General features: G+C 45.4%; 1 protein-coding gene across 1 annotated transcript in view; it reads left to right on the top strand.

Annotated features, from left to right (window-relative positions):
* The window catches only part of ATP8B4 (ATPase phospholipid transporting 8B4 (putative)), a 90,687-nt gene that overhangs the window by 34,581 nt on the left and 30,870 nt on the right, over positions 1 to 25,236 (top strand). Inside the window, exons 15-24 of the mRNA XM_048519752.1 lie at positions 11 to 126; positions 5,019 to 5,180; positions 9,180 to 9,291; positions 12,731 to 12,836; positions 13,913 to 14,054; positions 15,816 to 15,999; positions 16,397 to 16,620; positions 18,344 to 18,427; positions 23,155 to 23,400; positions 24,319 to 24,457. Of these exons, the coding sequence (XP_048375709.1) occupies positions 11 to 126; positions 5,019 to 5,180; positions 9,180 to 9,291; positions 12,731 to 12,836; positions 13,913 to 14,054; positions 15,816 to 15,999; positions 16,397 to 16,620; positions 18,344 to 18,427; positions 23,155 to 23,400; positions 24,319 to 24,457 (1,515 nt within the window). The remainder of the gene's footprint in view (positions 1 to 10; positions 127 to 5,018; positions 5,181 to 9,179; positions 9,292 to 12,730; positions 12,837 to 13,912; positions 14,055 to 15,815; positions 16,000 to 16,396; positions 16,621 to 18,343; positions 18,428 to 23,154; positions 23,401 to 24,318; positions 24,458 to 25,236) is intronic.

Here is a 25,236-nt window from a genome sequence, read left to right as displayed (position 1 = left end):
CCATTCCCAGTTCAGAACCCAAGTGGACAGATAACACTTTATTCTAAAGGAGCAGACACTATTTTATTTGAGAGACTTCATCCATCATATGAAAATCTAATGTCTCTAACATCAGATCACCTTGAGGTACGTGTCCACTTGTTTCTGACATAAGATTATGATGCACAGGATGGTATAATGTATAAATGAAATACGAAGGGATCCCCTTACACTTCGACATGGTTTCCTCGTAATAAAAATGTAATGGGATTAGAGTTCATTGACATGGATGGAAGGGCATGAGTGAATGATCTTTCCCAACCCAAACTCTGCTTATACCTTAAACCTATCATATCAGGGGAAAAGACTAGGTATGCAACATAGGGTCTTTCTCCCTGGTGTACTGGTTGGGAAAATGCATGTGTGAATATTATTATTATTATTATTATTATTATTATTATTATTATTATTATTATTATAAAACAGTTATACACAGCAAACAAGATCAATATGCTGGATTTTGTATTACATCACATGTCGGACACTTCCCAAGCATCTAGGACTGTGTGATGTATCGACGAATAATGCGTGCAGAGCCGAGTAGGGTGGCCTTTTGCAGCTGACATATGGTGATTTTGTCAGCGCCAATTGTTTTTAAGTGCCGTTCAAGATCTTTAGGCACTGCACCCAGTGTGCGACTCACCACTGGGACCACCTTTACTGGTTTGTACCAGAGTCTTTGTAGTTCAGTCCTTAAATCCTCGTATCGTGTAAGTTTTTCCAGTTGCTTCTCATCAATCCTTCTGTCACCAGGAATTGCAACATCAACTATCCACACTTTCTTTTTTTCCACAATCGTGAGGTCAGGAGTATTGTGTTCCAAAACTTTGTCAGTCTGAATTCGGAAGTCCCAGAGTAGTTTTACATGTTCGTTTTCAGTGACCTTTTCAGGTTTGTGATTCCACCAGTTCTTTGTCACAGGCAGATGGTAGTTGTTGTTGTTGTTGTTGTTGTTGTTGTTGTTGTTGTTGTTGTTGTTGTTGTTATTGTTATTGTTATTGTTATTGTTATTGTTATTGTTATTGTTATTTATAAACCGCCCTCCCCTGGAGGGCTCAGGGCGGTGAACAAAACAGATAGATAGAGCACAAATAAAATTCATAATATCAAGATTTAAATTATTTATTCCTTCCTTCCTTCCTTCCTTCCTTCCTTCCTTCCTTCCTTCCTTCCTTCCTTCCTTCCTTCCTTCCTTCCTTCCTTCCTTCCTTCCTTCCTTCCTTCCTTCCTTCCTTCCTTCCTTCCTTCCTTCCTTCCTTCCTTCCTTCCTTCCTTCCTTCCTTCCTTCCTTCCTTCCTTCCTTCCTTCCTTCCTTCCTTCCTTCCTTCAATTTATATACCGCCCGATCCCCGAAGGGGATCTATATGTTAAAACCAACCCCATTAAAATGCAGCGTCCTAATATCAGATATACCGATGGCGTCCTACTAACAAATCCCCTGGGGGGGGGGGATGGCAGGGTCCACAGATGTTATAAAAGGGGGGCCATCAGCGGCCGGACTCCCCAAAGGCCCGGTGGAACAGCTCCGTCTTGCAGGCCCTGCAAAATTCATTAAGATCCTGCAGGGCCCGCGTATCTGGAGGTAGAGCGTTCCACCAGGCAGGGGCCAGAGCTGTAAAAGCTCTGGCCTGGGTGGAGGCCAGCCGCATCATTGAGGGGCCAGGGATCACCAGCAAATTGGCCTCTGCTGAGTGCAGAGGCCGATTTGGAACATGTGGGGCAAGACGGTCCCGCAGGTACGGAGGTCCCAGGCCGTGCAAGGCCTTAAAGGTCAATACCAACACTCTGAAAATGATTCGGAATTCAGCTGCTGAATATCTGCTGAACAACATCTTTGCAATTCCTTAAAAGGCTTTTGACAAAGTTCCTCACCAGAGACTGTTGCGAAAACTCGGCAATGAAGGAATAAGAGGGGAAGTCCTCCTATGGGTTAAAAACTGGTTGAGGAGTAGGAAGCAAAGGGTGGGTGTAAATGGGAAGTTCTCACAATGGAGAGATGTCGGGAGTGGTGTCCCCCAAGGATCCGTTTTGGAACCAGTGCTCTTTACCCTATTCATAAATGACCTGGAAGCAGGGGTGGGTAGCGTGGTGGCCAAGTTTGCAGATGATACCAAATTATGTAGGGTGGTGAGAACCACAAAAAATTGCGAAGAGCTCCAAGCGGACCTTGATAAATTAGGTGGGCAAAATGTAAAGTGATGCACATAGGGGCAAAAAATCCAAACTTCATATACACGCTACAGGGGTCAGTGCTATCAATCACAGACCAGGAAAAGGATTTGGGCGTCTTAGTGGATAGTTCCGTGGGAATGTCAACTCAATGCATGGCAGCTGTGAAAAAGGCAAACTCTATGCTGGGGATAATTAGGAAAGGAATTGAGAATAAAACTGCAAAGATTGTCATGCCCTTATATGAAGCAGTGGTGCGACCGCACTTGGAGTACTGTGTTCAGTTCTGGTCGCCACATCTCAAAAAGGATATCGAAGAGATAGAAAAAGTGCAGAGAAAGGCAACAAGGATGATTAAGGGATTGGAGCACCTTCCTTATGAGGAGAGGCTGCAGCGTTTGGGACTCTTCAGTTTGGAGGGGGGATATGACTGAGGGGGGATATGACTGAAGTCTATAAAATGATGCATGGGGTAGAAAATGTTGACAGACAGAAAATTTTCTCTCTTTCTCACAATACTAGAACCAGGGGGCATTCATTGAAAATGCTGGGGGGAAGAATTAGGATGAATAAAAGGAAACATTTTTTCATGCAACATGTGATTGGTGTTTGGAATATGCTGCCACAGGAGGTAGTGATGGCCACTAACCTGGATAGCTTTAAAAGGGGCTTGGACAGATGTATGGGGGAGAAGTCGATCTATGGCTCCCAATCTTGATCCTCCTTGATCTGAGATTGCAAATGCCTTAGCAGACCAGGTGCTCGGGAGCAGCAGCAGCAGCATTTCATTTCATTTCATAAGGCCATTGCTTTTACAGTCTGCATGTGAGATCACAAAGGCACCTGGTGGGCCACTGCGAGTAGCAGAGTGCTGGACTAGAGTGATGGACTCTGGTGTGATCCAGCAGGCTTGTTCTTATGTTCTTAAGGTAGTCCCTTATTTGCAAGCGCTGGGTAATTACTGACCCAGGGGATGATGTCACATCACAATGTTTAGAGTTCCTTACCTTCAGTTTAAAATGGTATACTGCCTGGGAGTGCTTTCATCTTTTGATTGGCTGACTACCAGTTGTTCAGGAGAAAATTAGGATGGCTTCAAGACAAGCTTCAATTGTTTCTAGGATAGGCATGATTTCAATAGATAATTGCTGTATTTAAAAGCACCTTTTGCACAGGCCTTATATGAACATAGATGGAAAACCAGACAAAGTTCTCATTTCCTTTCAAAAATAGAATTCATGTTCCCTGTAAGTGTCCATGTTTAACACAAACCATTCCCCAATTCTATAACCAAAATATCCCTTTGACATTTAGTATACAGGACGATGGTTTAGTAATATTGGTTACAAACATAACTATTGTTATTTGTTTCTGAAATGGAGCTTTTTTTTGGCTTTCTTGTAATCCCTTCCAGAAGTTCTTTTTCTGATGAAAGGAAGGCTAGAATCACAAGCATCTGAATTTTGTATTTTGTAAAAATGTAGAGACCTTGAGTTTTTTTAAAAAATGCCTCTAATTAAGGAAATATATTTACATTAAAAGCAGTTATTCCACATATCTTTTATTCTCCTAGTGAGCTGGATGGATTCTGTGGTGTTTTTCACTCCGTTTTGAATGTCTGCTACGTTTTGCGTCATTCTGATTCCTCTTAAGTTTGTTATATTATAATACTTTTGTTTACTGGAATGAGAAATGCTCAAATGTCCATTTAGTGCTTGAAACTGGAGTGTTACACTTTGTGGCCGGCCTTTACAAGGTCGTGATCAAATGTGTTTGCAATTTTCACAGCAAGTCAGGTTTGCTGCGATTTTAAGGAATTCATCCTCTGTGTGTGTGTGTGTGTGTTAACCCAATAGATTTTGGATAACAAAACAAAATAACATGCTTTTTGCAGTCTATAAAATGGCCCCAACTTTTAGTATCATCTCAGCTATATACTTCAGCATTTAAGAAACTAGGAATGGGGGACTAAAATTCCTTATTGTACAATACGAAAACCTGACATTGAAGGGCTGAACTATATATTATCAGAGGTGGGATTCAGCAGGTTCTCACAGGTTCCCGAGAGTAGGTTACTAATTATTTGTGTGTGCCGAGAGGGGGTTACTCATTGGTGATTTTGCCACGTGATTTTTGCCTTAGTTACGCCCCTCCTCTCAGCAGTAGTGCGCAGAACTTGAAGCAGTCTAGCAGGAGGTGCACCGGAATGTGTGGCAGCCTGCGCCTGCGTGCATTCATTTCCCGCCCAAGGACCGGCGCAGTGGCTGCGTCCTTGCCACAGCCCAGCCCAGGAATTCCCCGCCCCTGGAATGCCCGGCCATGCCCCCGTCGTGCCCCGCCCAGCCCCATTGGTGCTACGCCACAGTTTGAATCCCACCACCATGGGAACCTGTTACTAAAATTTTTGGATCCCACCACTGTATATTATGTGTTCTGCTCTAGTTGTACCGAGGTTCCCGTTATTACTTTCCTCTGGATGTCAGCTGTCTGAATGGAGAACTGTAGGCCTATTGGGCCCAGGACCCTGATTTGGGTTGGAGGCCCATAGAGGGAGAGGACTTCAGCTTCTTCCCCGTTGTGCTATTTTCCCATCTTGAAATGGCCTGAGGGAGATGTTCTTTCCTCTGTTGGCCACAGCACAGGTATTGATGGAGCGTTCAAAGGGTCCTTCTCCCTATGTGCCACTAGTGCCATTCTGACTTGGGCCCCTTTGCACTTGGGAACTGAATTCCAAGCGGGGAACTTGTGGTATTTCATCAATCAGCCTATATCTTAACAGTGCTCTGTTTCTGACTATGAACACCTAATAGGAGTTTGCTGGAGAAGGCCTTCGAACTTTAGTGCTGGCATACAAGAATGTGAATGAACAGCAATTTCGGGAGTGGTTGAAAATATATGAGAAGGCCATTGCTTCACGAGATAGGGAGGAACGCCTTGCTTTAGCATATGAGGAAATTGAAAGAGACCTGGAAGTACGTGAGTCAGTTTGCTGGAAAGCATATTTTATTTGCTTAATATATTTTTCAGATGGCTTCCTGTTTTTAAAAATGCTCTCAAGGTGAACATTTTAATCAATACATACGTTTAATATTTCAAGTAAACATTGGCGATGTAGTTAGCAGCTAAGGAACTGATATGTAAATCAGGATCTCTCTTGCTATACCTAAACAAGCCAGTCTCTCTCTCTCTCTCTCTGTGTATATGTGTGTGTGTACATTTGTGTTCATCAGTCTGGGTCACAAGGATGACGCATGTGACTTGTTTGGAACTCTCGAAACACTACATAAATGCTGATTTATGATTTTATTACAAATACATTTTAAGCCACATCAAACAATACAACCAGTGAGATAATTTGATATGGGTCCCCAACCTTTTAGAGCCCGGGCGGGGGGGGGGGGGCTTTTGGGATCCTGACAAAATGTGACAGGTGCAGCCACAAAATGGCTGCTGCAGGAGCTGGAGCAAGCACAAAATGGCTGGCACGGCTTACCTTCAGTCACAGCAATGATAATCCTTTGCAACATTTTTATAAATCTGCCTGCTAATCATATCTCCAGTGGCCAATCAGAAGCCTTGTTGGGCAAAAGCCCTGCCCATCTTCGAAAAACATTTAGTTGGCACCAGAAGAGTCTCAGTGGGCATCGTGGTGCCCACAAGCACGTGATGGGGATCCGTGGTTCATTACATTGCCCCTTGCAAACTGTGCTCAACAGATCAGTGTCTCCTAAGGGCACCCTCCCTTAGAGTTCCCCTCCCTTGACTGTGACTTATTCTTCCACTTTCTGCATTGCTGCTGGTTGGTGGCAGAAAGAACTTTCTGTTAACCATCCATCAGAGTTCGGTATTGTTGGCTTTTAGGAGGACTGTGGAAACTTTTTTAATGTCAGAAGGCAGTTGGTGTGATGACTTTTTAGAAGAATCCTTTATCTGAAGATGCCACTGACTGAATCCTAGGACCAGCTTATATGCTTGGCCCTTGAGAACAGATAGCTCATCTGTTGGTGCCACCACTCCACTGTGGTCAAGTCTTTTCATAATGGATGAATAACCAACACCCAGGTGCCAATCTGAGTGTTTTTCTCTGAGCTTCCACGTTTTTTGAATTTGTTGTCTTTCCGTGTTTCCCTCATTGTTTTTTCTCCGCACTTTGTTGACACACTTTTGTTCTGAATTGAGAAAGCACAAGGGAACATCGGGGTGGGGGGTGGGGGTGGGCCACAGACAGAATACAAAGGGGAAATGATTTTGTGAGAAAGCTTGGAGAAAGAGCCCTGCAGTTTGGCCCCAAATAGCAGGAAAATCTCCATGTGGAAAGATCCACTGTGTTGTAGCTGTTGTTTCTGTGTGGCTGTTTTGGTAATGTATGCCATTGTTCAGGAGGATCCTATATCACCGTGGTGGCGAACCTTTGGCACCACTGGCGTAATGCCCATTGGGCAAGGTGGGCAGCTGCTCAGGGCATCACCTTGTGGGGGGCATCAAAATGCTGGGTTCGTTTTTGGGTATTTTAGTGGTTTTCCATTTTTGGCCTGCAGGGGGCGCAGTTTTTAGGCTAGCGGCACCAAAATTTCAGCGTATCATCAGGAGACTGTCCTTATGCTACCCCCCAAGTTTGGTGAGGGGGTGCCCCTATCCCCCATTGTTTCCAATGGGAGCTAATAGGAGATGGGGGCGACAGTTTTGAGGGTCCATAACTTTGGCCCCCCTGAACCAAACTGCACCAAACTTGGGGGATGAGACCCTGAAAGCTTTGAGACTGTGCCTTCAGAAATGTGCCCCCCAAAGCCTGCAACCCCCATTGACAGCAATGCAGAAAACTCAATGCAGAACAAAGATTCTTGGGCAAATTTCTAGGATGTTCCTGCAGGGGGTGCATTTTTGGATGTATCGGCACCAAAATTTCAGGTTATCATCTGGAGATGATGGCACCCCCCAATTTTGGTGCAGTTTAGTTCAGGGGGGCCAAAGTTATGGACCCTCAAAACTGTACCCCCATCTCCTATTAGCTCCCATTGGAAACAATGGGGGATGGGGCACCCCCTTTGGGAGTCCATAACTTTGAACTCCTTGAACCAAACCTCACCAAACTAGGGGAGTTGCATAAGGACAGTCTCCTGATGATATGCTGAAATTTTGGTGCTGATATGTCTAAAAATGCACCCCCTGCAGGCACCAATGTCCTGGTGCAAAAAGAAATTTGGTCGTGGCCCAGTGGCCGGTAATTGGAGTGGCGGCATCCAACTCAGGTTTTGCCCAGGGCTACAGTTTGCCCAGGGCTGCCTCGTTACACCCCTGTTTGGCACTCCAGATGTTATGGACTACAATTCCCATCAGCCCCTGCCAGCATGGCCAATTGGCCATGCTGGCAGGGGCTGATGGGAATTGTAGTCCATAACATCTGGAGTGCCAAAGGTTCGCCACCACTGCTATATCATATATCCCTTACATGGGGTCTGGGTGTCTGGAGCAACTATACAACACCCCCTTTCCTTTTGTTGTCCCTTTATGTATTTAGAGGAGGAGAGCCAGTGTGGTCTGGTGGTTAAGAGCAGCAGACCCTCATCTGAGAACTGGGTCCAACTCTTAACTCCTTCACATGAAGCCTGCTGAGTGACTATGGGCCAGTCACAGTTCTCTCAGACCTCTCTCAGCCCTTGTGGAGGCAGTCAGTGGCAAACCACCCGCGAACGTCACTTGTGTTGAAATCCCACTTTGGCAGGACCACCATTTTGTGGAGAATTTTGGAAAGCAGCCATACCTAAACTGTAATCATGCCTTTCAGATCACCATTCAGCTCCAGCCTTTGTATGAGAGAGATGAATCTTCAGACTTATTTCAATACTAGCAGGGCCCGGCCATGCGTTGCTGTGCCAATTGTCGTTCTCATCACAGTCCGCAACCCACACAGATGTCCATGCAGGTCCAGTGATCCCCAGCATAGCCTTTTGGGGTGGTCAAATGGAATCCCTCTTTCTCTTTTCAAGTCACATGGTTATATGGTGGTGTCCTGTTTTTTTAGTATAAGGTAACCCTTTCCATTCCACAGCGGAACTGTCCAGAGTGCGAATCCCGCTGTCCATGAGGCTGGTTGACACGCACAGTCCTGGCTTGGGTAAGACAGAACTGGAGCAAGGAGGCTATCCCAGTCAGGCACCAGAGGCAGGGTGGTGAGGCACTCAGATGGAGGCCAGCTCTCTGGGTTCTTAAAGGGCCATGTGCAAAAGAAGCGGAGGCAGTAGTGTTGGTTCGCCCCCACCCCGTGGATTTTCTTAGAAGAAAAAGGCAAACTCCAGCTTGCTTTTAGTAAAAGAGAGCTGTGGTGAATATGGGTGAGGAAGTGGGTAAGTGGTGTTTGGATGTGAGGGAGGGCAGAGTGAGGTGTGTGAGGATGAGCTGGATGTGTATTGTTTAGTAGCAGTGGGTGAAGCACAGAGAGTGAAAGTTACCTGCGTGTGAGGGGGGGAACCCCACCTGACATCTCACACGGCAAAGTGTGTATGTATTTCACTTCCACTCGTACCAGTGTTACCCATTTACTGTTTCCACTACTCATCTCTGCCCATCTGCCCAAACATTGTAAGCCCTCATACCAAGCCCTCAGGCCACAGACAGACAGGCTGCACGAACATTCTAAGGGTGACAGTTAAACAGAGGCAGCTTCATGGCCTGGTGCGCCAGGAAAAAGACGTTTTACCTGGCTCAGGTATGGACTTTTGGCGATTTGAAGGTCCGATTACCTGCCCGCAACAGGGAGGAACGTCATGGGAAAATTTGGGGGCGATCCGTCCCATCTTTTTGGCGTTAGGGCATGACTAACAAAGTCACTGTTAGCTTTTTATATATATAGATGGTTGGCCAGGTCTCATATAAACTGGCCAGATCACAGCTCCTGGGGCTGACGAGAGTTCTCGTATGTTGCCCGTTTGTTTATGGTACTGTCAGTGTATTCATTCTGCTTTCTTACAAAGTTACTAGGTGCCACTGCTATAGAAGACAGATTGCAAGAAGGAGTTGCAGAAACCATTGCTACCTTATTGCTAGCCAACATTAAGATCTGGGTCCTAACGGGAGACAAACAAGGTAATTCTGCAATTCAGTGTAGTAATTCAGTCCTTGAAAGGATAATGGAAGGCTCTCACTCCGGTTAACTTGCTGCCATTTTACTACCGTGGAAGAACAGTGCTAACGGGACCCTAGCTCTATCCTAGCTCCGTGATGGCAAACCTTTGGCACTCCAGATGTTATGGACTACAATTCCCATCAGCCCCTGCCAGTATGACCAATTGGCCATGCTGGCAGGGGCTGATGGGTATTGTAGTTCATAACATCTGGAGTGCCAAAGGTTCGCCACCACTGTAGCTGCATCTCTGCTACACTAGTGGCCATTTTCATGACTTCTCCCAGAGTACCATGGGAACTGTAGTTCTGACAGTACCCTCACCAAACTACATTTCCTAGGATTCATTGTGGGGAAACCCAGCTAATTAAGCTGTTATAAAACTGATATATTTGTAACGCACAAAGACCATTGTTGACTTTGGGGCCCAGGCTGAGACCTTTAATTACAGTGCAGAGCCCACGCACCATTTCTCTGGGCCTGCTATCAACTTTGCAACAAGAGCTGTCCCATATGTACAATCTCATGCATTATGAAAAACAAAAATTCTGTATTCATTCTGAAGTTATGTAAATAGGCCATATTATAGTAATGGGTTTGGAGCCTGGGTCCCCCCCCTTCCACCCCCGAACCCTAATTAAAGTGCATCCATTTTGCATTCCGTGTCTGCATGAACCAGCCCCCAGCCCCACCCCGAGGGCTTCTGCCAGTTTTTGTCAGTCCTCGTGGCCATTTGGGTCCACCGAGATTATTTTAAAATAGCTGCATCTATTTACTTTTTTGGCCCAGCACTGACTTTTGCTCCTCTTTTGCTTTGCTCTGCTCATTCCATTAATCATCATGGGAAGAAAGAGAGGAAACTGACTCTTGGGTTTTGCATTTGCAACTTTTTTATATAGGCTCTGTACTATTATGTATGAATCCAAGTACATGGAGCACAGTACAGATCTGGTCTCATTTGGCTGCGTTCTGGACGACGTATCTCTTGGAATTGACACTTTCCATTAGTTTGCAAGAGGGAGAAGATTAACGCGCACAACTGCTGGAGTTTTTCTTTCTGTTTTGAATAAAGTAATTGCCAAAAAAAAAAGATAAATAGCCTTGCCCATCTCATGGGGATTATAAGGCATGCCTGTACATTTCCATCTGCCTCTTCTGCTGGTGGACGCACAGACATTCTTAAAGGTGTTCAAGGGTTAGGGTTAGGAAGCTTTTTTTAATATAAAAACCCTTCTTTTTCTGAGTGTCTTTTCCATTTGTTAAGTGGTAACTTTGGTACTTTTATTGCTGCCTGAGGTTGGATCACTTCTTGTGTGAGGTCCCTCTATAATGATACACATCACACCATTGCTGGGGTAATAAATAGCCCTTTTATTGAGCAGAAGCGTGAGGCTAAGCATGGGTCTGGATCTGGTCATGCGGGTACATGCTACAGCTCAGCAGGGCAGGTGCTCGGTCCCGAGCTTCGATCTACTGTGGGGCTCTGCCGGGCGGCCGCTCCTGGCCAGAGATGTTCCCCCTTTCGGCCCGAATCGACAGGGCGGTCGCCTCTTGTCGCTGTTGCCATTCCCAAGGGGAAGGCGCGGCTCCCTAGCCCCCTTCCCCTTGCCTTTCCAGATCAATACCCATGCGGCAAACCGCCGCGAACTAGGCTATGACATAACAGCATGCATTAACATATAAAAGTAGGGTGAGGTGGGTGGGCAAATCGTCGGCCGGCAAGCACATGGCCTGAACAAAGGAGGGCAAGTCCCTTTAAAGCCTCGGCTCGCTCCTCCTTTCATCCGGTGACGCTGCCCCTTCCCATGGTGGCTCCCTTTCCAGTTCCGCCCTCGCCTGGGCAGTGCCAGCTGGGCTCGTTCCAATCCCCCACCCCGATCAGCAACTCCGCCTCGTGGTAATTCACATGTGCCTTTTGGCAGAGATGGTGCAGTCAGTATCGGCATCCTCCATATGGTGTTTAGAGTTTTTCTGGAATTAAAACTGCTCTCCAGATGGCAAATATCAGTTCCCCTTGGGGGATTGGCCCCTTTGTCAGGCAAACTTTATGACATCACTTCCCCTCTGAGGTCCTTCCCCTCCCCAGACCGCAGCTTCTCCAGGCACTGCCCCCATATCTTCAGGAATTTCCCACCTGGGGTTGGCCAACTAGATTCAGTGTCTCCCGGCTTGCCGATGGTATGTTTTGTACAACGTCTACATTGTTGCTGGTATAGCCTGGTGTAGCCTACATTGTTGCTGGTAGCCAAAGCTGGATGCCTTATCCAGTGCACCGCCATGGTGTGCTGTTAGTTGTTGACGTTTGGTACCACAGCCGTAGCTGTTCAGAAAGTGGTGCTTCAGCTTCCTGTTCAAAAGAAGTCAGGTGCCACAAGGGGGCCAATGGCATTCCACTTAGCAGTATGAAGCCTCTGCCAGGTTGACATGCCCAACCATATTGAAATGAATTCCCAAACCAGTGTGTCTCATACGAAGACCTGAGCTGAATTGCTATCTGAGGGGGTCTGCAGAGGCAATCTGTAGGTAAGCCACAAGCCCCTGGAAGTTCGACAAGAGTGGGCTATCCTGTAGCAGCATTTGGCTGTGGCCCTTTTCAGAAGACTGCTGAGGAATCATCCCTTGCAGTCTTCAGGAAAATCTTCCAGTCTAGGGTGGGAGGGGGAAGGACAGAGAGAAATCTTCCTATCTTGGGGGGGTGCTCAGGTCAGACTTAGGGGAACAGTGGGATGTCCTTCAGGCTCCTCAGGGGCATATTTTGGAAGATCTGCCACTGCAGCTTCCTCAAGGGCAAGTTCTGGACCAAGTGGCAAATGCAGCTCTCAGGGCACTCTCGCACATGCAGAATAATGCACTTTCAATGCACTTTGCAGCTCTGCGGAATAGCAAAATCCACTTGCAAACAGTTGTTTCACTTTCAACCAAGCCTTTATTGGCATATGGGACGATACAGGTGAGATACAAACGTTTGTGAAAGTGGATTGAAAGTGTATTATTCTGCATGTACGAAAGGGCCCTAAGAGTCGCACGACACACGAAACTGCCTTATATCGGATCAGACCATTTTCCCATCAAGATCAGTGTTGACTACTCAGATCGACAACAGCTCACAAGCATCTTTCCCATTGCCTACAATTCCAAGATGCCAAGATAGGACCCTGGACCGTCTCTATGCCAACCGGATGCTCTACCACCCTTCCTTGTATCCCTTCCTTGTATCTCCAACACCTCTTTTTTGTGGCTGTTTCCAACATTGTTTGTTTACGTGAGAAACCTCATATCACAGCCACCTTTACGTCAAGTCCAGCAGTGAAGTTTGCTCTCCAGAACTGGAAATGTGATTCTGACAAATTTCTTGGATAGGTTTAAAATCAGGCCACTGTTAATTTTTTATTTTATTTTTAGAGACAGCTATAAACATTGGCTACTCCTGTCACATGCTCAAGGATTCCATGGATGCAATTTTCATAGTGGATGGTCACACAAAAGAGGACGTATCTGAAGAACTTAGGTAAATAATATGTCAAGAGTAAAAAAAAAATCAGAATGTTGCTTAAAATTCCGGGTGATTCTAGTTGTACTGTCACGCCCACTTTCTGATGCATGTCGTGCATGTTGGAAGAGGAAATCCGCACATATCCCCTTTGGCTGATCTGATATTTTAAAACTATGGTTAGCTTGTGAAACCTGGCAATTGGTCAAATCCTGGTTTGCTGTGACAAATGGGTTGGTTTTGTTTCCTTCCGGTGGGCATTGAGCAGAAGCAAGCCAATGTTAAACCAGAGTTCAGCCAGGATCTCTGCATTCAGACATGCCATGAAACCATAGTTAAGAATAACTGTGGTTATCTTAAACTATTTATATGCCATTAAAGGTATTCGAAATGGAATAACTGTGGTTACTAAAGCAACTTCATGGGCCCCTTCCGCACATGCAGAATAATACACTTTCAATCCACTTTCAATGCACTTTGCAGCTGGATTTTACTGTGTGGAATAGCAAAATCCACTTGCAAACAATTGTGAAAGTGGATTATTCTGCATGTGCGGAAGGGGTCATGGTTTGACAGGTTCTAACTAACCATAGTGTTCAAATGATTGCTTTAACCATAGGGCATTTAATTAAACCACATTGTCTGAACTGAGTCTTTGTGTATCAGCCCACATTTTAAATTTTTTTTTGCTGTCAGGTCACAGCTGACTTAGGGTGACCCCATGGGTTTTCAAGGAAAGAGACATTCAGAGGTGGTTTGCCGTTGTTTGCCTCTGCATCACGCCCCTGGTAGGCTCATTCCACACATGCAGAATAATGCACTTTCAAACTGCTTTCAGTGCTCTTTGAAGCTGTGCGGAATAGCAAAATCCACTTGCAAACAGTTGTGAAAGTGGTTTGAAAACGAATTATTTTGCGTGTGCGGAAGGGGCCATAGAGTGTGTGACTGGCCCAAGGTCACCCAGCAAACATCCATGACTGAGAGGGGACTCGAACCTGGTTTCCCAGGTCCTAGTTCAACACTTTAGCCACGACACCACTCTGTACCATATAAGCTCCTTATTGCGCTCTCTGTCTCTTTTTTTTAAAAAAAAGGAAAGCAAAAGAGCAAATGTTTGGCCTAAACAAAGGAAGTTCTGCTGACTGTGGACATGATGAAAAACTTCAAGATCCAAGGCAAGGCACAGAAGAAACTGTCATTGGTGATTATGCATTAATAATAAATGGACATAGCCTTGTGAGTAGGTCGTTTCTGGATTTCTCTCTTTCCCCCCCACTGCGTAATAATTGTGTCCCTTTTGGGGTTCTAACAGTGTCAGATTTCTCTCCAAATCTGTTTCACAAGAATGCTAAAAAAACACAAAAGCACGGACTGAGCACCAAGGAGCAATTAGGAATGAGGTCTTTAGTTTGGTGTGGCTCTTGGAGTGCAAATCAAATTAGCAACTTGGTTCAGCCTCACATAAAAACAACCCTGTTTTAATTAGAAATCAACCAGTGGTGCTGTTCGAGCGCTTGTGCAAGGAGAACATCACAAATCATTGCCAGTGGCTTTAAAATTTCATGCAAGGTAGAAGCAACTGCCTGACACACAATAAAATTCCTGATGTCTGCTATTGGAGAGCACACACTGACCCAGAAGTAATTACTCCTTCAAATTAATGTCATTAAGATACCTCAGTATCTGCCTTCTTACAGGAAGACCCAAACACTTGGCTTTGGTTGAGAAACCTGGTTCTTGTCATAACAGAAAAACCTATTTTTATGGCCGTGCTTGTCAGCTGGTCGGCATCCAGATCTTGGAACAAATATCAGAAATGCTATTTTTGAATCGTAAAGACCATAAAAAAGGTCTAGATGAACTCTGAGTTGAGCATGTTGTGAAGGCACAAAATGAATGTTCTACAATGGCTTTGATCTTTCTGCTAGTGTGATTATTTTGTCTCTTTAAAGTTGGTAGACAAAATGTCTTTTTAAGGCACTTTTAAAATAGCAAAGTGTGTATGGGGCAGGGGAAACAAATCCAGGACTACAGCCGCAGGCAAAAAAAAATGTGTCCTCTTGATTTGCCTACTGATAATCTTCCCCGAGTTCCTGTGAACTGCAAGGCTATCAGTTGTCAAAATAAGCCAGTGTTGGCGAACCTTTTGGAGACCGAGTGCCCAAATTGCAACCCAAACCCCACTTATTTATCGCAAAGTCCCAACCCGGCAATTTAACCTGAATGCTGAGGTTTTAGTTTAGAAAAAAACGGTTGGCTCCCTCTTCCTCTGCCCCATTCGCTCGAGCAGGGGCCAGCCTCCTGTAGCCTCCAGCAAGTCCCGTGCGCATCGCTCTGTGCCTCTCTAGCATCTCTGCCTCCTCTGCACCCCCCTCCTCGGGCAGCAGCCACCCGGAGCACAGGCACCAGGCCCGCCAGCCAAGTCCTCCCTGCTCACCATGGTGCGCACACATCATGCTCAGTGGCCCAGGCCAGCCTAGATGTGTGTGTGTGTGTGGGGGGGTGATTTTCTGCCCCCCACATGACCAACTCTGTGTGCACGTGCCCACAGAGAGGGCCCCGAGTGCCACCTCTGGCACCTGTGCCATAGGTTCGCCATCACTGAAATAAGCCAACCACTTTGGAGGGGAGGGGTGTTTGCCTGTCGCTGGAAACTAGACTTTTTTTTTGAAGAAAAACGCTGCATTAAAAATGTTCAAAAATACCTTTTATTTTCCCTACATCTTTGAAATTGTTCCTCTTATTTGTGCTTTTAAGAGTCTGTTTTGCTATCTGTTTCTTTCCAATATGCCTCCTCTCTAGCACTGTCAAGAGTGAATGACTGTAATGCTCGTTTTGGGATGATGGCGTTATTAAACTGCACCTGTGTTTCGTGGTGATTTCTTATCCGCAGAGTGAATGGGAATATTTTAAATAAGTAAAAATACAAAGGTGTTTCATATCTAGTCGAGTCCCTTGAAAACGCAGCTGCGTGACATTATTGGTTCTCTTCCGCAGGTCCATGCACTTAAAGTCGATCTGGAAAATGAGTTTTTGGAAACTGCTTGTGTTTGCAAAACGGTTATCTGCTGCAGGGTAACACCCCTGCAGAAAGCACAGGTGGTGGACCTGGTTAAGAAATGCAGGAAAGCCATCACCTTGGCTGTCGGGGATGGATCCAATGACATCGGCATGATCAAAAGTAAGAGGACGTTCTATACCAGGGGTGTCCAACTCTGGCCCTCCAGATGTTCCTGGACGATGATTCCCATCAGCCCCTGCCAGCAGACGAGTGGAATAAGTCTCTTTAGCCCCCTCAACACACACATGCAAGAAAATAGGGTTGCCAACTCCAGGTTGAGAAATTCCTGGAGTTTTGGGGGGGATGAGATATGAGGAAGGTGGGATTTGTGGAGAGGAGGGCCCTCAACAGGGAATGATCTCATAGCATCTACTCTCCAAAACTGCCATTTTCTCCAAGGGAACCGATCTCTGTAGTCCAAAGATCAGTCATAATTCCACGAGGTATCCACTTGGAGGCTGGCAGCCCTAAGACCAAAGGGTCTATGTTGAACATTTATTTTTCTGTTTTGTTGCAGATGCTCACATAGGTGTCGGCATCAGCGGCCAGGAGGGGAGGCAAGCTGTATTGAACAGCGATTATTCTATTGCTCAGTTCAGATACCTTCAGAGGCTTTTGCTTGTTCACGGCAGGTGGTCCTACTTCCGAATGTGCAAGTTCTTGTGTTACTTCTTCTACAAAAACATTGCCTTCACTCTAGTGCACTTCTGGTTTGGTTTCTTCTGTGGCTTTTCAGCTCAGGTAGGCTCTTGGTGTGTCTTTTGACAAAGCAAGTCTTCTGCATATTACTTGCTGTTTTTTTACTATATAGAAAATAATTCCAGTCTCCAGGGCTACTTGGCAGCCCTGCTCCGCTACCAGGAGGGAGAGGCAATTTCCCTCCATTTCTCACCTTATTATACCCCCACCCTGGGCCATTGTGCACTTTATGAGTCCCCTCTCCCTCTGTGGATTTTGGGGGCGCACAAACACCTGCTGTGGGCAGACAGAAGCAGAAAATATGTGCCTCTACAAGCTCCATCTATTCACATTTCAGTCCCAGCCACATTTTCTCAAACAGCATGAAGCTTGCCGAATTGCCAGAGAGCGCTTATTGCTATTTTGCTGATTGCTATTTGGTAGTCTGTAGCGACTCTTTGCAGATAGGGTGTTGTGTTGGTCTGTTTGTAGCAGCAAAATAAACTTTTTGCAGCACGTAATACACCTGTTGCTTGCTTGTTTGCAAGGATAACTTTGGTGTTCTGCAAGCTGGCATAGGAAAGAGGCATGGCAGAGCGGGCGCCAAGACAGAGAAACCCAGCCCACTACTGGGTAAACCAGTATAAGTGTCTAGATATTCTCCTTTTCCCTCTGTCTTCTGGATGTTCAGAATTTGCCAGACCTGTATTCACTGCTGGCTGAAATACATTCAACTGTGTTTGCGCAGTGCTGAGGTTCGAGATAGACAGAAGAATTTTTTGTTTGCTTGATCAACAATTGTCAGTTGGCTGACATGCGGCCCTTGTCAAACCCACGGAGTGGTGAGGAAAAGCTTTCTTAAAACAATATGGAAGCGATTATCCACGAATGTATGCATTATGTATGTATAAAACACACACTTGTACAGCAAAAAAAACTTTTTGAAAAGGGCATGCGAGCACAACTCTAGTCTCAAAGGTTTTGATAACTTTGTGGATTTTGATGATCAGCGAAGAGTCATCTAACCCTGTGTTATTGTCTGGAGTAGTTGGCTAATGTGGTGGCTGGCTAATGTTTCAAGTGGAATAATTGCTGTTCCACACCATCCATTTCTCCAGCACATTTTTGCTAATTACCGAAACCAGAAACAGATGAGCAGGGGGCACCTCCTAGTTATTCAGTAATGCTGTTTCGTAAGATGGCATGTTTATAAATCCCATTACAGTATAAGGCAGTGATGGCAAACCTTTTCGAGACCGAGTGCCCAAACTGCAACCCAAAACCCACTTATTTATCGCAAAGTGCCAAGATGGCAATTAAACCTGAATACTGAGGTTTTAGTTTAGAAAAAATGGTTGGCTCTGAGGTGCACATTACTCAGGAGTAAGCTTGGTGAAGCAACCGTGCAATGCTTAGAATGGGTGAATCACGACCTTAGGAGGGTTTACACAGAAGCAAGCCCCATTGCCAGCAACCGAGCTTACTCCCAGGTAAAGGATCGTGCCCAGGCCAGCCTAGATGTGTGTGTGGGGAGGGGGGGAGGGATGTGTGGAACTGATTTTCCACTCCTCCCACGTGACTAAATGGCTGCAGCCCGGGGACATTTGACCCCATGTGTCCCCCTGGGTGGTACACCCCTGCCTTTGACCCTGACTTTCTTGTATTCTTGCAGGGTAAACATAATGAATGAACTGAATTCTAATGCATTTATTTGAACCTGATATATTCTTGACAATGAAACATGATGATGATGATAATAATCACCTGAATGAAATTATCTTTGCAGACTGTTTATGACCAGTGGTTTATCACCCTCTTCAACATCGTACATACCTCTCTGCCTGTGCTAGCAATGGGATTGTTTGACCAGGTACACACTTGGATATTCCAGATTAGCTAACTGTAAGGGGGTATGTTGAGAGGGAAGGCTGCTGGGTATAGCCTGCATAGTATAGCCTGATCTCATCAAATTCTGGAAGAGGGAGAACCAAATGTATTGTCGAAGGCTTTCACGGCCGAAATCACTGGGGTGCTGTGTGGTTTCCGGGCTGTATGGCCGTGTTCTAGCAGCATTCTCTCCTGACGTTTCGCCTGCATCTGTGGCTGGCATCTTCAGAGGATGCCAGCCACAGATGCAGAAGATGCCAGCCACAGATACAGGCGAAACGTCATAAGAACATAAGAACATAAGAACTAGCCTGCTGGATCAGACCAGAGTCCATCTAGTCCAGCACTCTGCTACTCGCAGTGGCCCACCAGGTGCCTTTGGGAGCTCATGTGCAGGATGTGAAAGCAATGGCCTTCTGCTGCTGCTGCTGCTCCTGAGCACCTGGTCTGCTAAGGCATTTGCAATCTGAGATCAAGGAGGATCAAGATTGGTAGCCATAGATTGACTTCTCCTCCATAAATCTGTCCAAGCCCTTTTTAAAGCTATCCAGGTTAGTGGCCATCACCACCTCCTGTGGCAGCATATTCCAACACCCAATCACGCCAGTTGCGTAAGAAGTGTTTCCTTTTATTAGTCCTGCAATTCTTCCCCCAGCATTTTCTAAATGAATGCCCCCCTGGTTCCTAGTATTGTGAGAAAGAGAGAAAAATTCTCTCTGTCAACATTTTCTACCCCATGCAAAATTTTATAGACTTCAATCATATCCCCCCCTCATTCGCCTCCTCTCCAAACTAAAGAAGGTCCCAAACGCTTGCAAGCCTCTTCCTATAAGGGAAGGTGCCTCCAGTCCCTCAATCATCCTTGTTGCCCTTCTCTGCACTTTTTTCTATCTCTTCGATATCCTTTTTTTGAGATGTGGCGATAGAACTAGAACATTAGTACTCTAAGTCGCGGTCGCTGCACTGCTTTATATAGTGGGCATGACAATCCTTTGCAGTTTTATTATCAACTCCTTTCCTAATTATCCCCAGCATAGAGTTTGCCTTTTTCACACGCTGCCATGCATTGAGTTGACATTCCACATGGAACTATCAACTAAGACGCCCAAATCCCCTTTCCTGGTCTGTGACTGATAGCACTGGACCCCTGTAAATACGTGTATAGTGAAGTTTGGATTTTTTGCCCCTATGTGCATCATCAATACTCTTTATACATTTAGCTACGTTGAACTGCATTTTGGCCATTTCTTAAAGCTCCACTCACCCAATTTACTCCAAAGGTCCGCTTGGAGCTTCCTTACATGAAATCCTTTGTGGTTCTTACCACCCCACATAATTTGGTATCATCTGCAAACTTGGCCACCACACTCACCTGCACCCCTCACTTCCAGGTCACTACGGTGCCAGATAAGTTGAAAGAGCACTGGTCCCAAAAGCGGATCCTTGTGGGACACCACTCCCGACATGTCTCCATTGTGAGAACTTCCCATTTATACTCCAATCTGTTTCCCTGTTCCTCAACCAAGTTTTAATCCATAGGAGGACTTCCCCTCTTATTCCTTCATTGCTGAGTTTTCTCAACAGTCTCTGGTGAGGAACTTTGTCAAAAGCCTTTTTTAAAATCCAAGTGAGACAATGTCCACTGGTTCCCCCTTATCCACATGTCTGTTTATACCCTCAAAGAACTCTAGTAAGTTTGTAAGACAGGACTTGCCTCTACAAAAGCCATGCTTCGACTCTCTCCTCAGCAGGTCTTGCTTTTCTACATGTTTAATAATTTTATCTTTTAGCCTATAGACTCTCAATGAATTTACCAGGAACAGATGTCAAACTGACTGGCTTGTAATTTCCTCGGTCCCTTGGTAGACCCTTTCTTAAAGATTGGTGTGACATTGGCCATCTTCCAGTCTTCAGGGATTTGATTTCAGGGATAAGTTGCATGTTAATGTGGAGAACATCAGCAATTTCATGCTTGAGCTCTCTTTAAAGAACTCTTGGGATGAATGCAATCTACTAGGGGATTTGGTAGCATTTAGGTTTATCAATGGCTGCCAGAACTTCTTCTTCCTTGTCTTACCACTAACTTCGCTTAGTTCCTCAGATTCACCTCCTAAGCAGCTTCTGGTCTAGGTGTAGGAATCTTCCTCACCTCCTCTTTGGTGAAGACAGATGCAAAGAATTCATTCAGCTTCTCTGCAATCTCCCTGTCATCTTTTAGCACACCTTTTGTTCCTTCATCATCTAATCGGGACTCTACCGCTTCCAGTAGCTGTAGTTTCCTGCTTTTTGATGTCCATGCCCATGTACCAAGTTCCACACAGCACCCCAGAACCAAATAAAATTAAGCAACCCAAAGAAAAGGGGCAGGATACAAATCTGATAATAATAGATGTTACAAACAGGAACTGATACCTTGTTATTACTAGTGACTTTACAAACAGTTGAATTGGTGTCAGTTAAGCCCAAGAATCTATGTCTTCCTCCTGGCAAGCATCTGTACCAACTGTCATGATGAACACAGTCCTGCAACTGAAAATGTTTTTGGCAGCAGAGGATCTTAGTTCACTAGCTCTCTTTCCTGCCAGCACATAGTCAGATGGACCAAAGAGAACAAGGAATTGAATCATTGTCACCTGCACTGGAAATATAAGAGGCCCTAGACTTAATTTTTAGCATCTCCAGTTAAAAAAGATTATTTGGCAACTGATGTGATAGAGCTCCACCTGAGACCCTGCCAGTCAGAGCAAGGTTGTGACTGTGTAGGAAGCAGCTTCGTGTGAGTATGGCCCATCTGTTTCTTTGGGTGACCAAATTCTCACGTTGCAGGAGAGAAAATAAAGTTCACAGTGAGGTTCTATGGCTCAAGATTAGACCATCTTCTCTGTGTGCAGAAGGTCCCAAGCTCCATCTCTGGCATCTCCAGTTTCAAAAGGATCAGGCTGTCTGCAGAGGTGTATGGGGGGGGGGGGGATGGCGCCTGGGGGCAAAACCTCCTCCAGGCCCCACCCCCGCTTAGTCTTGCCCCCGCATAGCCCTGCCCCTGCATAGCCCTGGCGACGACGTGGGTTGGACCAAAGGAGGCCAAAGACGACGAGGCAGCAGGACTTCCTGTCCCTGGAGAACTGCTGTGGATCAGATCAGTACTAATCTAGACAGGTTGATGGCTGGACTCAGGGTACAGTGGTTATATGTATACACGTGTATGTGTCCACCACATCTGCCACGCCCGGAGCAGATGTAGATGGCGCCCGGAGCAGACGTGGTGGTCTGGAGCTCCGGTAATTAGAAATTACCTTAGGACTTTTTAGGACTAGGAAGCGAATGAGGGGCTTTTCCTACCCTCCACTACTTTAGATTTGCATTTGGCATCCTGCTTAGTAAATTCAACATTGCTTAGTAAACTCCAGCGTTGCGTGGAGGGCAATGAAGCCTGGTTCCCAGACTCGGTCAATGGGACCTGGGCGAGTTGTGAGATGGTGAGGAGGTCCGTGGTGGAGACTCTGGGACTGGCAAGAAGGTGGGGGAAGTCAGTGGCAGGAACCCCTGAATGGCATTTGACCGCAGCCGTGACCTCTGGACGAGACCGGGTGGAGACAGTGGAGACTGTGACACCCGCTTATCCCGGAGGACACTTGGATGGAGAAGGGGGTCAGTGGCAGGGACCCCCTTGGGACGTAACAGCTCCTATTGACAGAGCCTGGGATATGGTGATGGGGGGGGGGAGGTGGCACGGCCCCCAGAACAAACTTTCGAGAGTCTTCCGCTCAAAACACACCAGAGAGTTCCTATTGAGGAGCGGGACACACCCATTAAGAACATGGCGGCGGCCCTGTGAGAATGCTGAAATTCATTACACATAACGTTGTGGACTTTGGACATTATTTTTAATTATTTCAAGATAGCTGTAGTTAAATTGGGGTTCTTAGATTTTGTGGGGTGTCAAAAAGTAGAGTTTAGTTAGTGAGAATAAGAATTAGGGTTAGGCGGAGTTAATATGTATCCACTAAATTGTTTTTTTGGTAGTGTCGGTAGGATTGTTGTTGTTTAGATCATTTCTGGACTATGAAATTATTAGGAAGTCGTTATCTATTTTCTAATTTATATGCTCTATCAGGTTAAGTAAGAGGTTGTTTAGTTGGTGATGGTATATGATTTGTTTGTTATGAAATGATGTTTATTGTGGATTTAGGTTGCTGTGGAATTTGCGGTTAGGATATTGTTATGTTATATTGTCGTTGTTACTGTATTATTGTTCTTTTATTATGAAATGGGACGCTATGTTAGGAAATAATTGTTGTTTTTAACTGTATTTATGTTATCAATACTATGATGATTTTATATGCAATGTTTTTATGTTGTGCACCGCCCTTGGCCACCCGGGGATAGGGCGGTATATTAAATCAAATTAACAACAACAACAACAATAATGCTGTAGTTGCTAAGTTGATTAATTTGTTATTAGCTGTTAACCTGATAGTATTGTTGATTATTATTGATTTGCTGGTTTATTGTGGGGCTAGTGAAATTGGTATTGTTACTTGTTCAGCCCTACTGTACTGTATTATTATGTTATTTTTTTTATTATGTTGTGCACCGCCCTGAGTATATAAATTCATTCATTCTCTCTCTCTCTCTCTCTCTCATTCTCTCTCTCTCTCTCTCTCTCTCTCTCTCTCAAGTTAACACCTCACCAAGCATCTGTTTTTGCAGGATGTGAACGAGGAGGAATGCCTTCATTTTCCAAAGCTGTATAAACCTGGGCAGCTCAACCTCTTGTTCAACAAGCGCAGGTTTTTCATCTGCATAGCACATGGAATCTACACCTCCGTCGTTCTGTTCTTCATCCCATATGTTGCATTTTATGATGCCACGGGAGACGACGGGAAACATATTGCCGACTACCAATCTTTTGCTGTCACAGTTGCAACCTCTTTGATAATAGTAGTCAGCGTTCAGGTAAAAAACAAGAGAAAACCCAAAAAGCCAGGCGATTCAGATTGCACTTTGGATTGCACTTTATTTTTGAAACGTTTTAAAAAAATTATTTTTAACGTAGTCCAGTTTGTTTTACAGGTCGAGGCAGAGTTTTCTGAATACTGCACGCAGTCAGTTTCTATATTAAAATCCGAATATGCAGTGGATATTTCCATTATTAGGGTGATCTCTTGTGTTCTGATAGGTTTGTAACTTGCGGATGCGCCCATCATGAAATGGAAATGCCTTTGAGGTTTTAAAAATATTTTAAAGCCGTGTCTTTAGTCCAGATAAAATTTACAGTTGTGATGTCCTAAAACAGGGCCAAACACGTAACTGTTTCGTGCACTAACGTTTTGTGCGCAGCTTACCTGAAAGATTCTGCTAGGTCGGCTGCTGCTACACTTCTTCACCGCCATCCCGCCTCTGTTCCCACTTTCTTGATTTTAATATTGCATAGTTCTCACCGAGATCATAAAGCTGTCAGAGGCAGGCAGGAACCAGAGGCGTAACTAGGAAAAATGTGGCCCAGTGCAAAATCTGAGTTTTCCACTCCATATGGGCGGCCGGCCTCCCCTACCACAACCAAACAATGTTTTTTTAAGCCAGGTCTTGAAGTCAGTGTATGCCCCCCCTCCCCACGCAACAAAATACCGGCAGCCTGGGGACATTTGACCCCATATGTCCCCCTGATAAAGAGCCCTCGCATACAGAAATCTCCCCTATCAGGGATATTATCCTTGCATCTAGTTTCTGGGTGAGGGGATTTGGTTGAATGGATGAGAATTCAGACACATATGAACTGTCATTTGTATTTGAAATGGTACTGCTGTGATTTCCAGAACTAACAGTGCAATCCTAAGAAGACTCGCTCCAGTCTAAGCTCTTTTTGCTTTACAGATTGCTTTGGATACCAGCTACTGGACAGGACTCAACCATTTATTCCTATGGGGTAGTATTGCTGTGTACTTTGCAGTCCTGTTTGCAATGCAAAGCAACGGAATTTTTGATCAGTTTCCAAGCCATTTCCCTTTCGTAGGTGAGTCTGTAATTGCTTGTGCAACAATTGCCCATCTAAACTTTCTACCGCTTGACAAAAAGGCTGGATCCTCTAGTGCCGTGGTGGCAAACCTCTGGCACTCCAGATGTTATGGACTACAATTCCCATCAGCCTCTGCCAGCATGGCCAATTGGAAACACTTCTTCACGCAACGTGTGATTGGTGTTTGGAATATGCTGCCACAGGAGGTGGTGATGGCCACTAACTTGGATAACTTTAAAAGGGGCTTGGACAGATTTATGGAGGAGAAGTTGATCTATGGCTACCAATCTTGATCCTCCTTGATCTGAGATTGCAAATGCCTTAACAGTCCAGGTGCTTGGGAGCAACAGCCGCAGAAGGCCATTGCTTTCACCTCCTGCATGTGAGCTTCCAAAGGCACCTGGTGGGCCACTGCGAGTAGCAGAGTGATGGACTAGATGGACTCTGGTCTGATCCAGCTGGCTTATTCTTATGTTCTTATGGAGTGCCAGAGGTTCACCACCACTGCTCTAGTGAGAATGTAGAGCCCTAATGTGGCTTAAGGCAATAGCCAGTGTGAGAACTGAGACCCCTTCCAAACATGCAGAATAATGCACTTTCAATCCTCTTCCAATGCACTTTGCAGCTGGATTTTACTGTGCGGAATAGCAAAATCCACTGGCAAACAATTGTGAAAGTGGATTGAAAGTACATTATTCTGCATGTGCGGAAGGGGCCTTAGCTTTGTTTCTTGGTAGATATTTATTTGCTTATCGCCCAGGAAGGTCAGGATAATA

The sequence above is a fragment of the Sphaerodactylus townsendi genome, linkage group LG17 (assembly GCF_021028975.2).
Source record: "Sphaerodactylus townsendi isolate TG3544 linkage group LG17, MPM_Stown_v2.3, whole genome shotgun sequence".
Classification (NCBI taxonomy): domain Eukaryota; kingdom Metazoa; phylum Chordata; class Lepidosauria; order Squamata; family Sphaerodactylidae; genus Sphaerodactylus; species Sphaerodactylus townsendi.
This window is presented reverse-complemented; position numbering and strand designations above follow the sequence as displayed.